Source organism: Bubalus kerabau, chromosome 1, assembly GCF_029407905.1.
Source record: "Bubalus kerabau isolate K-KA32 ecotype Philippines breed swamp buffalo chromosome 1, PCC_UOA_SB_1v2, whole genome shotgun sequence".
Lineage (NCBI taxonomy): Eukaryota > Metazoa > Chordata > Mammalia > Artiodactyla > Bovidae > Bubalus > Bubalus kerabau.
Genome location: NC_073624.1, coordinates 116,448,664 through 116,466,779, shown reverse-complemented (window position 1 = coordinate 116,466,779; position 18,116 = coordinate 116,448,664). Strand labels below are relative to the sequence as shown.

At 36.4% G+C, this 18,116-nt stretch overlaps 2 protein-coding genes across 11 annotated transcripts in view; both read right to left on the bottom strand.

Annotated features, from left to right (window-relative positions):
* The window catches only part of BBS10 (Bardet-Biedl syndrome 10), a 92,296-nt gene extending 91,655 nt beyond the window's left edge, over positions 1-641 (bottom strand). The window contains exon 1 of the mRNA XM_055587384.1: positions 336-641. The gene's annotated coding sequence lies outside the window, so the exon portion shown is untranslated. The remainder of the gene's footprint in view (positions 1-335) is intronic.
* Positions 642-4,040: 3,399 nt separating this feature from the next.
* The window catches only part of OSBPL8 (oxysterol binding protein like 8), a 170,163-nt gene continuing 156,087 nt past the window's right edge, over positions 4,041-18,116 (bottom strand). For all 10 annotated transcript variants that reach the window (XM_055587237.1, XM_055587258.1, XM_055587286.1 and 7 more), the window contains 5 exons: positions 15,556-15,741; positions 15,115-15,202; positions 12,261-12,366; positions 10,429-10,531; positions 4,041-8,230 (listed from right to left, as the gene is read on the bottom strand). In XM_055587237.1, the coding sequence (XP_055443212.1) occupies positions 8,098-8,230; positions 10,429-10,531; positions 12,261-12,366; positions 15,115-15,202; positions 15,556-15,741 (616 nt within the window). In that variant the 3' untranslated portion in view covers positions 4,041-8,097. The remainder of the gene's footprint in view (positions 8,231-10,428; positions 10,532-12,260; positions 12,367-15,114; positions 15,203-15,555; positions 15,742-18,116) is intronic.

Genomic DNA, 18,116 nt, shown 5'->3' with positions numbered 1-18,116 from the left:
AGAAGACCGGAAGCCGGGGCAACTAGGCTTCTTGGTTGGGCGAGGGTCTGCCGTTCCGCCCGTCCACCGGAAATTGCCCCGCCGTTAGGCAGTAGAACTAGCGGTCCAAAAGCCTACTAAGGTAGAAAAAAGGTCGGGGCTTTTCTGAAGCTATCTCTGGAGAGGAAGCTGAAAGCCCTTCCCCAGCTCCCTAGGTGAATTCATTCCTTTCCTGGAGGCTTCAGGTGCCACCAGATCTCTCCTTTTCTAGGAGCTCGGCACGATAGTGGAGGGACTGGGCCCTGCGGCTAGAATTCGGTTCGTTTCCAACTGCCGTCAAAAATTCGTTCCCAAACCTCTGCCATGAGCTTGTGCATATCCTGTCCACATTCTGCACCAGCGGTTTTCTTTCGCGGTGTAGGCCAGATGAGGAGGGCCTGGCCACGGTCACGAGCTGCAGGCTTCATGCTTTCTGCAGGTGGCTTTGCCGCATTTCCTGGGCTTAAGTATCAACCACATGAAATCCTCGCCACCGCAATTTTCTTTTTATTTAGCAGAAGTGATAAATGTGAGGACTTACTGGTAATCAATAGTATGCTTTAAAAACGGTGACCCAGGATTATTGCACACAATTCGACGGCAGGAAAAACAAAAAAAAAATACTGTTAAGCAGAAAGAACATACTGTTTCGTACGTTAAGACACGCCCCTCTCTTTTAAGGATGAAATGGTAAAGAGCATGGGCTTACGATTTACCTGTGTTTGCTGTGCCATTTACATCTGTGACATTCTTTGTCTCCACTTTTATCATCTTAAAAGAAAAAATGGTGATATGTAAAAAACCTTTTGAGGGTGGCAGTGGACAGTTTACAAAGCTGTGGGATGTGGGGTATTTTTTTGGCATGGTGTGTCGTGAGTACTAAGCACTCAGCAAATACAACATACTCAACAAATTCCCGTCATGTGCCACCAGTGTAGGGACCCACTATTTCCACAAGAAAGGGATATTTTGTAAGGTTCAAAAGAGTTATCAACCCAATACAACTATATAGGAGTTTGGTCAACATCAGGAAAATTACCTTTTAGATGTTTCATTGAGGTTGAACAGTGAGGGGCTATTTTCCCTATCCTTTACTCCTATGTACAGGACAGGAGACACCTGTAAGCCCTCCCATTCCTGGCAGTAAGACAAAACTAACTCGCTCTTAGCCACAAGCAACTGAGGGGAGCAAATACTGGATTGGAGGATGAAGGAGGAAAACTAGAGGAATGATATCTTGTAACATATGTGATGTTGATGTTGACTCAGGACTAATAGATAATTTGTGGGGGAAAAACATGTGAGTTTTGTTATCTATGTTTATGTAAGCAAACCATTCAATATCATGGTAATCCAAGTCTATGCCTTGACCAATAATGTGGAAGAAGCTGAACTTGAACGGTTCTATGAAGCCCTACAAGACCTTTTAGAACTAATACGCAAAAAAGATGTCCTTTTCATTATAGGGGACTGGAATGCAAAAGTAGGAAGTCAAGAAACACCTGGAGCAACAGGCAGATTTGGCTTTGGAGTACAGAATGAAGCAGGGCAAAAGCTAATAGAGTTTTCCAAGAGAATGCACTGGTCCTAACAAACCCCTCTTCCAACAACATAAGAGAAAACTCCACACATGGACATCACCAGATGGCCAACACCGAAATCAGGTTGATTATATTCTTTGCAGTCAAAGATGGAGAAAGCTCTATACAGTCAGCAAAAACAAGACCGGGAGCTGACTGTGGCTCATCATGAACTCCTTATTGCCAAATTCAGACTTAAATTGAAGAAGGTAGGGAAAACCACTAGACTATTCAGGTTATGACCTGAATCAAATCCCTTACGATTATACAGTGGGGGTGAGAAATAGATTTCAGGGTCTAGATCTGATAGACAGAGTGCTTGATAAACTACAGATGGAGATTCGTGACTGTACAGGGGACAGGGATCAAGTCCATCCCCAAGAAAAAGAAATGCAAGAAGCCAAAATGGCTGTCTGAGGAGGCCTTAAAACAGCTGTGAAAAAAGAAGCAAAAAGCAAAGGAGAAAAGGAAAGATATAAGCATCTGAATGCAGAATTCCAAAGAATAGCAAAGAGAGAGAAGAAAGCCTTCCTCAGTGATCAGTGCAAAGAAATAGAAGAAAACAATAGAATGGGAAAGACTAGAGATCTCTTCAAGAAAATTAGAGATACCAAGGGAACATTTCATGCAAACATGGGCTCTATAAGGGACAGAAATGGTATAGACCTGACAGAAGCAGAAGATATTCAGAAGAGGTGGCAAGAATACACAGAAAACTATACAAAAAAGATCTTCACGACCCAGATAATCAAGATGGTGATCACTCACCTAGAGCCAGACAAGCTGGAATGTGAAGTCAAGTGGGCCTTAGGAAGCATCAATATGAACAAAGCTAGTGGAGGTGATGGAATTCCAGGTGAGCTATTTCAAATCCTGAAAGATGATGCTGTGAAAGTGCTGCACTCAATATGTCAGCAAATTTGGAAAACTCAGCAGTGGTCACAGGACTGGAATAGGTCAGTTTTCATTCCAATCCCAAAGAAAGGCAATGCCAAAGAATGCTCAAACTACCATACAATTGCACTCATCTCACACGCTAGTAAAGTAATGCTCAAAATTTTCCAAGCCAGGCTTCAGCAATATGCGAACCGTGAGCTTCCAGATGTTCAAGCTGGATTTAGAAAAGGCAGAGGAACCAGAGATCAAATTGCCAACATCCGCTGGGTCATTGAAAAAGAGTTCCAGAAAAACATCTATTTCTGCTTTACTGACTATGCCAAAGCCTTTGACTGTGTGGATCACAATAATCTGTGGAACATTCTGAAAGAGATGGGAATACCAGACCACCTGACATGCCTCTTGAGAAATCTGTATGCAGGTCAGGAAGCAACAGTTAGAACTGGACATGGAACAAGAGACTGTTTCCAAATAGGAAAAGGAGTATGCCAAGACTATATTGTCACCCTGCTTATTTAACTTTTATGCAGAGTACATGATGAAATGCTGGGCTGGATGCACAAGCTGGAATCAGGATTGCCGGAAGAAATATCAACAACCTCAGATATGCAGATGACACCACCTTTATGGCAGAAACTTTCCTCCTTGGAAAGAAATTTATGACCAACCTAGAGAGCAGACTGAAAAGCAGAGACATTACTTTGCCAACAAAGGTCTGTCTAGTGAAGGTTATGGCTTTTCCAGTGGTCATGCATGGATGTGAGAGTTGGACTATAAAGAAAGCTGAGCGCTGAAGAATTGATGCTTTTGAACTGTGTTGTTGAAGACTCTTGAGAGTCCCTTGGACTGCAACGAGATCCAACCAGTCCATCCTAAAGGAGATCAGTTCTGAACGTTCATTGGAAGGATTGATGCTGAAGCTGAAACTCCAATAATTTGGCCACCTGATGCGAAGCGCTGACTCATCTGAAAAGACCCTGATGCTGGGAAAGATGGAGAGCAGGAGGAGAAGGTGACGACAGAGGATGAGATGGTTGGATGGAATCAGGCCTGGCGTTCTGTGGTCCGGGGGGTCGCAAAGAATCGGACAAGAATGAGCAATTGAACTGAACTGAATGATAGCAAGGTTTTTTTTCCTTATCCATCACAAAGGGGTTACTTGATTTGAGCTACGGATTATTACATTTAAAAGTAAAGTGCTTTGAACAGAGTTCTGTTTAAGGGTACAGTGGAAAGAGAATGGACACTGAAGTCAGACATGGATTCAAACTTGGGCTTGCTATCACTCTTATTATGTAGCTTTCAGAATGATGTAACTTCTATGAGCCTCAGATTCTTCATCTCTAAAATCTAACTTCCACTTATCTGAAGATTATTATGGGTATTCAAGAAGAATGAATGTAAAACATCATGTAAAGCATACATTAGGGACTCTAGCTGTTAAACCCCTTCACCATCCTTCACAACTACTCCCCAAATGACTTTTACCTAAAAACTTATTACTAGTTTTTAGTCACCATGTTATATTCAAAATCATTCGATCAGTTTACTCTTTTTAAAAATTTTATTTAGAATGCCTAATTGAAGTTAGCATCATTTTACAGATCATTAGAAAAATTCAATTCTTTTGTCTCTGCAAACATTTATAGTAGGTTAGGAGTAACAGATTAGAAATGTAATACATTACAAAACAGTTGCCTATGACTGTCTGTACATTCACTATGCACCTTAAGGAAAAGAACTCGACAGTGTGCTGTTCCTACACTGCAAATAACATACTTTTATTCTATTTTACAAAACTGACCAGTGTTTGAATTTATAAATGATCATTAAACAGGATATTTAACTTAGATGTATAGTTAACATGCTGAAAAGTAAAAAATTTCAACTGAAGTTGTGTGGCTCATCAGTTCAAATGTTACATGGCATTTTTTCTTTAAATTTAATATTGTAATTCTCAAATGATTTTTCATGATAAATTCAGACAGAAAATTTTCTAAATATTTTATAAAGTATATTCACATTCATTTTGTCACGGGTTTCTTGTGGCTCTTCTAAATATGTTAATCATATTAAGGAGACACTGGTCCTATTCAATTTTAACAGTCCATTTTCAATTAAAACTGTAACAAAACAAACAGCATGATAAGAGTAACAAAAAGTAAATTTAATATACTAAATCACACTATAGGTAAACAAAATAAAACCAAATTACATTAATAGTGGCAGGTTATACAGGTTAAAGAATCTTTTTCCATGTAGTCAAATAAGATAGAAGTTCAAGTGTAAACTTAGTGATCTGTGTGGGATTCCTCCCCTCTCAGCTATGGTTCAAATTGGAAAATTTGGTATACATGCTGATTTTAATATTTCTGTGCATTTAACATAATTCAAAATAATCTGCAGCATCATGTATGGCTCATCAAATGTCATTATCACTGTGTGTCAAACAAAAACCCCCAAATATATTCACTGTTCACTAGAAACGTGAAACACTGGAAAAAATGGAATTTTATACATTTGTTTTCTTAAATATTTGACCAAGATATTCTTCAAAAAGTTAAAACTGCCTTCTCCACATAATTTTGTGTACATATGGCACGAGTTGACATCCTAAAACAGTGTGAATTCCATTGAAAAGGCACTGTTTAACAATACTCAGAATAATCTGACAAGTCTAGTTCAGTGATGTCTGAAAGTGAAGGATATATTTGAGATAGGTAAATGGACAAACTCTTATAAAAGTACGGCATTACTGTTTAAATATACTATATCTATATAAAAGGAAATAAAGTGACACAGAGAAATGACCCTTTTATGACAATTAAGCCTATAAACACTTTGAATCATAGTTCTGTAACACAAAAATGACAAAAAATTATTTTCTTAAAGGCACAAAAGCATGAATACTAAATGAGAGTTGTATTTTACAAGGCCAACTTTTTCAATGGAATGGTAACAAAAATTACACTGTACCTTTATAAGTAATACAAAAAAAGTAGTGATATGAAATACAAATGAAATATCTACCACTGAAACTTACTTATATCACACACCCTATTTATTGTCTTTTCTTGGGCCAGCTACATCTCACTAAATGGTGGATAACTGAAGGCATAGTATATTTAATAACTAAAACAAAAATGCACATCAGTAACTATTACTTATTTAAGTTTTCCAGTGAAAAAATAAAATTTTTGATTAAATGAAAAAAAGAAAAAAAAACTGGTTATAGGTCTTAAATCCTAGAAACCATCATGAGACTCTCAGATAACTGGGAACTGTAAATCACAATTTTTATGAGTCCATGTGTGAAGGAAGATTAATCTCAGGTAGAGAACATTCAAAGTCAATTACATACATGGCTAAATACAAAGTTCATTATGTGTTTTAAAGGATTCACATACTAAGCCTAGTATAAGAACTGATCTAAAACTAAGCCACCAATTCCTGAGTTTTGTATTCAGTTCACAGAAAGGAACTCATATAACTAAAAGCGTAAGACTATTAGATTAGACATATGCTTTTAGTGTATAAGAAACAGCATGAGTAACCCTGCTCTTTCTCATGAAATAGTTTTTGACTCCTGGGATAATAAGAACCCATAACATTTGCCCTAACAAGAAAAGTTTTAAAAATGAACAAAACAACTCCCTCTCTAGTCTTAGAGGATAACCACACAAATAAAACACTAAGACCAAATGAAAGTAACATATAAGTAGATAAGCCTAAAGCCCCAAAAGGGAGTTTACCAACAAAGAAACCTTAAGTTTTCAGGGTTTAAAGATGAAATTATTATTGTGATCAGCCAATCAACTTATATAAATTAATTCTAATTTAAGCCATAAAAAAGGATCGAGTTGTACAATATTTACAAAATATATATTAATGAATAGGCAGTTGAGCATAATATTGGTAACAGAGAGTGAGTACAAAAATGATATCAACAAGTATGAAATACAAACAAAAAACCCACCTGTTTAGTGTAGTCATACCTATGCTTATATTGGGTATAGGTATATCTTATTTATGTATAATCTATTTAAAAAACATTTTCACAATTATTGTTTTGCCAAAAATACATGAGAAATGGCTCCTCATAAAACCTAAGGAGACTAAAGATCACTATATTGATTAGGAGGAACAAAGCAGGCTCTTCTTATCATTTTCAGTTTTCAATAATTTAGTAATCTTTCCTTTATTGTATGCTTAGCATGGCATAAACATTGACTATAACCTCACTAGTATCTCACAGTCTCTTCTTAGTCAAGGGCAAATGTAGCCAGAGCAATTATTTCCTCTCTGACCTTCATTTTCATTTCAAAATCTACTTTTGGAATTCTAAGATACATAAAGTAAAAATATTAAACTGAAAAAAAATTTAGGGAAAATGTTTGCCTGAGCCTGAACAAAAGGAACCTTGAGGAACTGTGGTTTTGCCACAGACTGCAGTTACTGAAAGCAGAGGAGAACAGAGAACTTCGGAACTTGATGCTCTTCTTAGGTGCTCAACGTATTGCACATTTTAAAGAAACCAATTTTAAAATGCATAATTACCACCACACTAAGTGTCTTTTCTTATCACTCTTCTCTTATTTGGCTTTTGAAGTAAAATATGGGAGATATATGTATATATATTTTCTATTCTACTGTTTCACTGAACACACCAGAATCTAAATGAAAGCTAAAGAAAGGTTTTCATAATGAAAAATCACGATTATCAGCATTTTATACGCCCTACAAACATCTCTAGAATTTAGCCTATGTTATTGGACCAACTGAGTTTAAAAAAATAAAAAAGGACAACAATCAAGTCTGACCACACTTTTTTCCAGCAAGTGCTTAAGTGGGTATTATATACGTACAATAAGAAAGATAGAATCAATAGATCCAAGTAGCTGCATACCAGTTTTCTGCTCTTGATATACACATATTTATACTTGTATCTATAAATATTAAATTCTAGGGATTAAAAAAAATCTTGTGTAAACTTTTGAAAAAGCAATTTGCCACTTTGTCTCAATTTGACCTCACATTTTGTTTGTTTTCTGTAAGAAGACAGTCGAGCTGAATGCTTTGGAAATGATTTTTTTTTTAACAGTACAGTGTGTTGAACTATTTATGCCTAGTATACCATTATTTTCCACTCTGTAATTCCTTACTGATAAAAGTTTTGTGCCTGTTTTATGAAGAAAATAGATTGTTACATATATAAGATCGATAGTATTTTTGTTATGACTGACATTAATGCTATATATTTCATTACATGAACATACCATAGACTACAAAGATTACTGTTAAGGTATATATAAGACACAATTGTGTATACATGTGGATTTATTATACTCACATGTAGACACATTCTGACAAAAGCTAGAAACGTTCTGGCACTTAACACATAGTTCACTTTAATAATCAAATAGAATAGCTCTTGTTTCAGGTTAAGGATAAAAGGTATGAAAAATCAACACTTCTACATTTATTTCTAAGGTTTTCAGTTTTATAAATATTGTGATGCTTTAATAAAGACCAAACCAACTTCAACATTGGTCCCAGGCCAAATCTGATCATTCCAGTTCATTAACTCAATTGTAAAGGACTTCTACTTAAACATGAAGTTTATTATGACTTGAAGCAAAATCAGGAGAAAAATGATGATGTAGTCTTTTTGTTGAAGAAAATAATCCGTGGCAGGTGTGCTTGAAATTAAATGATTTCGAAGAGCCATAATATTTCTACAAAAATAAGGAACAATAAATGTAATAATTATTTATAAAAAATGATAGCAGAGAAATCACAATTTGATATATGGCCACATAATTCAACTGTATAAAATTCAATTGTATCAAGTTCCAACAGTTACCACCCCCTGAACAGGGAACTGATTATGCTATGTGGAACCACTAGTAGGTTTTGCCTAAATCTGTACTGCACGCCGTACCAAATGTATGACTTAATGATGTGTGTTAAGCATGGTTTCCCTGATGACTGTGGGTAAAAAATCTGTCTGCAATGCAGGAGACACAGGAGATGCAGGTTTGATCCCTGGGTTGGGAAGGTGTCCTGGAGAAGGAAATGGCAACCCATTCCAGTATTCTTGCCTGGGAAATCCCATGGACTGAGGAGCCAGGTGGGCTACAGTGCAAAGGATTATAAAGAGTTGGACATAACTGAGTGACTAAGCATGTCAAACATAAATCTTAAAGTTTGCAGACTTTAAAATATATCACCCTCTTCGTTATCACAGTGGTTTTAAGACAAAAATTTTGCCTCAGTTGGTCCACTAAGGTTCTTTTATCTTTTTTTAGGGAGACAAAGGTAGAGATGGATAAAAATCCTTTATTTATCAGGAAAAAAAACAAATTTTATGATATTTCTAACTTGAAGAATGCTCGGTAGGCATTTCATATGCTAACAAAAATAAAACATTAATTTAGTCACAAAACAAGCTTACATTATCCTCGTGCAACTCTAAATACTTTGCCTAAAACAAGCTGATTAGTGAAGATGTTTTCTTTTTATGACTTCTTTTAAAGTGTTTTCCCAGTATAGAAGAAGAAAGGAGGCAAAATGAACAAGTAGGCTCATTAATTTATAAATATAATTAAATTAGGAAATGTGATCACTTTATATAAGGACTGATGATGCCAAGATGCAGAAGACATGCTCCCTGCTCTCAGAGAGCTCACAGTCCGATTGGGGTGGAGTGGGAGCAGGTAAGCAGACGCACAATTAGCAAGTCTGTAGTATAGTAGAAGACTAATGGGAACCATACAAGCCAAGTGGAAGAGTTAGAAACTGGGGGCGGAGAGGATGAGTGATCAGAAATGTTGCAAAAAGGGTAGCATTTGAATTATATTCTGAAGGATAAACAGGGATTTTCTTGAAAGGCAAGGTGGGAGGAAGGGCTTTAAAAAGTGGATTCACTGCGGGTAAAGATCCAAAGAAAAAAGTGTTAAGTCACTTAATCATGTCCAACTCTTTGCAACCCGATGGACTGTAGCCCACAAGGTTCCTCTGTCAATGGAATTCTCCAGGCAAGAATACTAGAGTGGGTTGCCATTCCCTTCTCCAGGGGATCTTTCCAACTCGGGGATCAAAGCCAGGTCTCCTGCATTGCAGGAAGATTCTTTACTGTCTGAACCACTAGGGAAACCCCTATATGAAGGGGCACACTATATTCTGGAGATGTGGGAAGTTTCATAGGACTAGAGCACAGGGTCAGTGTAGAGGAATGGCAAGAGATGAGGTTGAAAATAGCAACTAAATATAAGCTATAAAATCACCAAGAATAGAATAAATATCTTTTAAAAAATCCTCCAGAACAGCTAGCACTGAGTGCTGAATACACAAAAGCAGGTTGGCTAATATAAAAAATTTTAACATCTGTTATAGCAATGGGATACAACTAATCTGAACTTGTGCTGGCCTTAGTGATAGATAGGAACCATCCCTTACAAGGAACTTCCCCAGGTGTTACAACCTTTCGGTGCTGGATCATCGGCGGGTGAGTGTGGGGAAATGCAAAGGCAACACTCAAAGGTCTCACCCACTGTTATGAACATATTTCGATATTTCAACAACTGTTACATTCCAATTAAAATTAGCCATGTACAAAGGACTGTGGAAGCCTTGACGTTCTCAAAACCCATCCCACTTCCGCATTTAACTCAGCTACATTCCTATAGTACGCTACAGCAGTCAGACGAGATTCCAGTTCTAGCCTCACAGATGAGACAAAACAACCTCCCTCTCCCCCAGTACTTCAGCGCCAAAGGAATTTCCTATGTTTCAGTAATCCGGTGTTAGAAGCCAGGGTTCTGGTTTAGCTTAGCAATGTTATAAAAACGTAAAGTTTGCATATGACTTCCTACGTAACAGGATTTTTAACTCCTCTGGACTCAGATGAATAGTCACGGTCAGTATAGATTACCTTTTAATTTCTTCCTGTGTTTGTTTAATAGATTCGATTGAAGTTTGAATGTCTCCCAGTTCTATCCCTTTCTTTCTTCTTGCACTTGGTTTTACTGATTGAGCTAAAAAGACATTGAGAATAAACACAGTGAAAATAGTGGACATATTTAATTATAAACAATTTACATTTCAGATTAATGATTCTTGTGTAATAAAAATTTTCCTAGACATTATTTTTATGGTTTAGAGACTAACATACTACTCCTAATACTTGGGATTTTTGAAGTTTCAATCATAGTTCAAAACTAGAACACTATAGATATATGACAAGTAACCATAAACTAGTTAAATTTTGGGTTGAATCAGTTTTATTTTTTAGCCAATTAAAATAGACAAAAATATTTCTTTAAAAATACATATATTAATCTGGGGGAGGTATTACTCGTCTATCTCTTGCCTACTTGTATACATATGAAGAAGTCAGCTTTTTGAGCACCCTTTTCAGTTTTTTTAAATTAAGTGTTAATGTTATCTTTATTCCCTTAGTCACCTACATTTTAAAACTTTTCTGTTGGTTTTAGTATCTCTTCTACAAATTTTTATTGTCAACCAACAAAGTGCATGGTATTTTTTTAATCTCTTCAAGTATCCATTCCTTCCTTTCCATTTTTGTTTAGATCTTAATCTCTCACCAGGTCTCAGCTATCTCATTTGTAAACTTAGGATAATAATAATACTCAAAACTTACATGGTTGTAGTACCGTGTGTTTAAACATCCAGTTTGGCCATGTTAGGTACTGAATAAATGTTAGCTGATACATTATAGGTAATATAGTGGAGTGGATAAGACAATGAATTAAGGAGCCAGAATATCTGCATATATAACATATATATACTGCCTTACAGGGTATATGACCTTGGGCTGGTTAACCTGTGCCTCAGTTTCCTTTACTGTGAAATGGGAACAACAGCATAAATAATATTCTCCTTTTGAGCACAATGGTACCATGTGACTCCTGCTTTTAGAAAAACTTTATTCATTTTACTCCTCTTTTATCTTGTCTACTCACCTGCATCCCTCAAGCCCAGATTGCTATCATCCATTAAAAATCCTAATAATTCATCAGAGTTCCTTTCCCCTAAGAACCTTCCCTCAAACTGAATTCAGCTCCCTTTCCTTTAAACTCTTACTATTTGTCATCTACTGATTTCTTAGCACTTACCATTTCTTCGTCTCTAGTATTACCTCTGTAAAACTGAGTTCCCCAGCTTAATGTAAGCTTAGTAAAGACTATGGCTTTAACAAAAACCCTTTATTTTCTCATAACGTCTCGGACATTACCTTAATCTTTGATTACATCTCAGTGTAGTCCAAGACAGCTTATAAATTATGTGACTTGGAAATGGCACACTTGTTAATTTAGTTCATAATTTTGATACAGTTATATTTTTACTTGTCTGTGATTTCTAAACACCACAGTAATTTACTATGAGAATGAAAACCTTCTGAAGCATGGAACTGAACCCAAAACTCGAGAAATGGTGCCTGTGCTGAATCTAGGAAACCATCAACAATTTTCCAGAAGCTACCAAGGCATAGGAGCCACTACTGTGGTTCTTGATTTGCATCTTCCCCTTTCTTCATTTCTACGGCTTTACCTTGTGGCCTGGTTTTGAAATTTATCTATAATTTAAAAAAGCTTTTCTTGCACATCACCCCTATCCCCTACCAAAACTTAACAAATCTTCTTGAGTTAATATGAAAACCATTTTAATATATCACAGTATTAGTAATATCCTTTTAAAAATTTAGACTCTTTATAATCAATAGTCTGCAATAAATATTTTTACCTTCACTTCCAGACGAGTCCTGGATGTCAGGTTCTGGGGAGGAATAGCCTTTTGCCACTTTCTTCTGCTGCCTGGTTGGCTTATGCTTCATTTTTGGGACACTAACCTGAAAGCAAAAGATCATGTTCTTGTGTGAATTTGTGCTGAATTTTGTAACTAAAAATCAATGTTGTACAACTGTCAAAACTGTTCATGGGCACAGTACTTAGAAATAAAAACAAATATGAAACAGTCTAACTAAAACTTAACAAGATGTGATACACTTACACAAAGTATTTAATGTTAATAGGAAATATTAATTTGGCACAAACATTGAAGAGTATAAGAAAATATATAGTGAAGTGGTTTCCTCCCCACTCTTGATCCATATACACCCATCCATATACATCCATCTCTCCCCCACTAAAAAGATACTCAATGCTATTAGTCTGTGTATCTTTCAAGAGATATTTTTATGCACACACAAATATGAATACAGATACCCTACTTTTCTAACTGCACAGTTAGTACATTTGGTATAATCAGAAAAGTGCATTGCCATTTCCTACTCCAGGGACCTTCCCAACCCAGGGACTCAACCCACGTCTCCTCCGTCTCCTGCGTTGGCAGGCAACTCTTTACCACTAGCGCCACCTGGGAAGCCCAAGTTAGTACCTCTAGTTGAATGTTAATTTAACAGTGCTACTTTAAGATCATGCCTGTTTCCAACATTACAAACATTCTCACCAAATGATGTTGGGTTTCCAACAAAATTATTTACCTAAAAGTTTTAATAATACCTGGATAATGTAGAAAGCATCTTACAATAAATGGAAATGATATTATTGTCATGCAGAGCATAATTTAAACTTAATGTAAATATCTGAGTAAATGTACAAAATTCAAAAGTGTATTTAACCATCAATTAGGACTAAATTTTCCTTAGAATAAAATATGTGAGAAGAAACTAGAAATAGAAGGCCAAGGCAATTTATATGCTTAGAAAAACATAGAATCAGTGGTCTTAAGTCTTTATTCTCATCTGTTTACTGTTCTAAATAGGAATTATCCCCAGTTTACTATGCCTTGAAATAATTTTGCAAATCTTACTCATTGGCTTCAAATTGAAATTTGTATAATTTTATTACAGAAAATAAAAAATAAGGCAGGTTCTAGATTCAGCCTACACTGTGCCCTCATATTTTAAACCACGGAAACCTAAAATTTTATAACATTTAGAATCCAAATCCACGTTCTTAGAGAAGTAGGTCAAACAGTAGTTCAAGAGATTGACATGGCCTGATGCAAAGATAAGGAGATTGATAAGGCCTGGTGAGAAGTTATTTAAAATGAGACAGGGAGTAAGTAATCTAACTCTCAGTAGACAAAGATTTAATGTGATCAGTAAACTCTACTGATAGGAAATATAGATGCCCTATATGTCGCTATCATGATAGTGTTGTTAAAGGAAAAAACAAAATTTAAAATTTAAAAAACATTCTAAATTGTGATAACGTGTATATATGTATCACACACCTATATACACACACACATAAAAATTTTTTTTGCCATTTTAACCACTTTAGGTGTACAATTCAGTTGTATTAAGTGCATTCATAGTATTTCGCAACCATCACCACTACTTCCAAAACATATTCATTATTCCAAAGAGAAACTCGGTAACAATTAAGCAGTAACCCCTATTCTCTCCTCCCTTCAGTCCCTAGTAACCTCTGATCTGTCTATGAATTTGATTAGATATTTTATAAAGTACAATCAAACAGCATCAATTCTTTTGTGTTTCATTTATTTCACTTGGCATGTTATTTCAAAGTTAATTCATGATGCAGCATGTAAAAGAACTTCATTCCTTTTAAAAATGGCTGAATTAAAAAAAATAGCCTGTTGTAAACATATACCACATTTTGTTTATCCATCTGTTGATGGACACTTGAATCATTTCTGCCTTTTGGCTATTGAGAATAATGCTGCAACGAACACTGATGTGCAAGTGTATGTCTGACTCTGTTCTCAGTTCTTTTGTAGTAGAATTGCTGGCTTATGCAATGTTACGCTTTTTGAGGAACCACCAACTCATGCTGCGAGCAACTGCACCACTTCACACGCCCACCGGCAATGCATGAGGGCGTCAATCTCTCCACATCCTCTCAACACGTATTTTCTATTTTTAAAATTATTATCATGCTAGTAGGTGTGTGGTGGTACCTAACCTCCTTGCAGTTTTGATTTGCATTTCCCTTATGACTAATGATGCTGAGCATCTTTTCATGTTTGTTGGACATTTGTCTATCTTCTTTGGAGAAATGTCTATTCAAGTCCTTAGTTCATTTTCTACTTGGAATGTCTGTTTTCGGTTAAGTAATGAGTTCTATATATACCCTAGGTATTAAACTCCTACGAGATCAATTATTGCAAATATTCTCTGTTGTCTTTCACTTTGATGTGCATCCTTTGATGCACAAAAGTATTGATTTTGATGGAGTTCAATGTATCTATTTCTTCTTGTTGTTCCTCCTGCCTTTAATGTCATTGTGTGTGTGTGTGTTTATGTATCGCTTAATTTAAAAACTATTCATACTAACAATAAAAAAGAATACAGGGCCAAATAAAAGATTATGAAGATTTACTCCTTTTTTCTTCTAAGAGTTTTATAGTTTTAGCTCTTATTTTAGGTTGTGAATCCATTTGGAGTTAGTTTTTGTGTATGGTTTGAGGTAGGGGATCCAACTTCATTCTTTTACATGTGGAAATTCAGAACTATTTATTGAAGACAAAGAAGCAAAGGAAGTGCAGGAGAACTAAAGGGAGGATGTTCCTCTAGGACTGGCAATCTAATTACTTTTTGAGTACATACCATTGGAGTGCGATGTCTCACTTTGGTCTGGATAACACCATCTTTTTCGTATTGTATCATATCATTAAGTGGGTCCCATGGTCGAGTACTACATAAATGAAAAAAACACCACTTGTTTAATGACTAAGCAAAGCACTCAAAAACTTTTTTAGAAACTTTCTATTCTACAATTAGATTTTCAATGGTAATTATAAACTTAGCCATAAAACTAAGATCTGTTATATCTAATCTTCTGATCCTCAGCTTATTTTATAGGCTAACTATTATCACAGAGTCAAATTTATAATGAACATCAAGGGCAAAATCTCATACTTTGTGTGCGTGTGTGCGTGTGTGTATGTATCACTTAATTTAAAAACTATCCATATAACAATAAAAAATCTAGAAATAAAGGCAAAAAACTATGAGATATTATTTGTAACATACTTTTTAATTACTTACTCTGCAAACTTGTAATGCCATTCTCCGGTAAGTGAGTCAAGTTCAAATAACTTGCAAGTCCACTCTTCATTTTTTGTTTTCCGCTCTCTGGCAGCTTGTCTTTGAGCTTCTTCTAAAACATACTTTTCTTGAGTAGCTTCTGTTTGGTCTTTGGCATTTATGGCTCGAGTTACCCGCTGCCAGAGTCTAATTCATGTGCAAAAATAACATTGAGAAAACAACAGAAAATCAAATCTACATGGAGTAGGTTTGAGTCCCCCCGGAGAGGAAATGATGCCCATGTGGGTTTTTGGCTTTGACAAAGCTAAAGCTCAGATGTTTAGAAACAAGTCAAGATATAAAAAGTATTGCCTTAAATACAGCAAGATAGTGGAGACCAATCTTTTTTCTTGGCAAGAGAAATTTATTACATGAGTTCTTAGATATACAGAAATAAATGGTGCTGACCCATGATGATACAACTCTAGTGAAGGCTCAACGATCTACATTTTTAACAAGCTCCCCAGATGGTTCTTGTACATGCTGATTAAGATCCACTGGCCTCAAAGATACAAAAGTGTAATGTCATGTTTTTCAATCTTGGATGCAGCATTTGTCAGGGAATTTAAAAAGTCAGAATCTATGGGAGTGGTCCAAGTATTATTTTTGTAATGTTTCCCAAGTGATTTTAATGTGCAGCCAGTGTTGAGAATCACTGATTTAACAAAAAAGACTACTTTTCTATTAGAAGTAAAATCTTTTCCCCTACTAACGTTTAGTTTTATATTAGATACATAAAAACATATCTATATTCTACCCTTCTGGCAAGAGAGTATGTTGGGGCTGAACAAATAAAGGCTATAGAATCAGATAATCCTAGATGTGCCACCTCTCGGCTGGGGACTTACAGTTACTTATCTTGTCCAAAACTCACTTTCCTCATCGTAAACACATGTTAAATTATATCCATGTCTTAAAAATAGTTGTATGCCGTGGCAATGTTTCACTCTTGATGGAGAGCATCATGTGGTTATAGTAAAACAGAATTTTTTCTTTTAATGTGAAAAATTTTTTTAAGTTGTTATTGAATTTGTTACAATATTGCTTCTGTTTTATTTATGTTTATTTTTTTGGCCATGAAGCATGTGTGACCTTAGTCCCCTGGCCAGGGATCAAACCCACACCCTCTGCACTGGAAGGTCAAGTCTTAACCACTGGACTGCCAGGGAAGTCCCCTGAAACAGAATTTTTAGAACATGGCAAACTCAGTTTTTGAGTATAGAAGGAAAGTGGATGTAGACTTGAATCCTCATGAGAAGAGAATGATATGTGTGCAGAAACTCGTACTGAGAAGTCAGCTGCATAATGTATATGAAGTACCTAGTAGACTGTCTTTTACACAGCAGCCCCCCTCTCCTAACACAAAGAAAGGAATAGAAGAATACAACTGAGCAGTATGTATACTGCCGGGAGCCGGCGAGAGACATTCCACTCGTGACAAAGGTCATGAGGAAGGGGGCTCGGCATACGCAAAGGCGGGATCGAGCCTCGGGAGTGCCCCCGGATATTCTCGAGCATCTACCCCCCAAAAAACCAGAGTCTGCCTACTTTATTGCTTTGTGCTCTCACCTCTGACTTTACTGGGGGCTGTCCCCCACCACCATCTCACTCTCTCTGTCAAAGAGTTAACTTACAGCTCCAATTAATAAAGTTCCTGGGCAATTAGGAGTGTTTAAATCCAAACCCCTCAGAGATGGCTCTCTAACTCGCCTGACAAGTTTACCCGGACACCTACAGCTATGCATACGATTGTTTACAGTCTCCCAGCCTCCAGAGGCAGGGGAAGCTTAAGATATTCAAATAGCTTAGAGCCTCTCAGAGAATTAGAAACTGTCAGAATAAAACTAGTAAAAGATTTCATCGATGAGCCAATGTTTGTTGCCAAGTTTTCACATCCCCTGAATTGTATCCTTGAATGTGCATTAATTAATATAGTTGGTATGTAGAAAAAATAAGTAGTGGCCTGGTGTTAGTAACTTTAGACCCTTAAGGTAGTAAATTCTTTCCTTTGTAAACCCATTACACATCCACCCTATAGGAACGTAATCTTATCTTCGGAAGATGGCGCCAAACCTTAAAATAATTACTCTTAGAGAAAATAAGTCTTTGTTGATAAGTCCTTGTCAAGAGTCATAAAATGTTAATAGGCCTCTGGCCAGAAGATGATGTAAATCACCTAAACCATTTGTATACGATAAATCTGCAGGAAAGAAACCCTGGTTTTTGATAAGCATCAAAGACTGCTGATTTTGCATCCCCTATTGTCCTCTATGTGTAACTTAGGGTATAAAAGCCCCTGTTGAAAATAAAGCTATGGGCCTTGCTCACCAACGCTTGGTCTCCCCATGTCATTCTTCCCTTTAACTTCCAGCTGAGTGTCCATCTGGAGCGTGGATATCCTCTGCGACCATTTATTTGCCTGGGCTTCTAAGACCCACTCGAGAAGGTGTCTAAGGTGGGGCACCTTCCGCTATTCGAGAGGGCGCCTGCGGCCTCCGTGGTCAGAGCTAACCTGGTGTCAC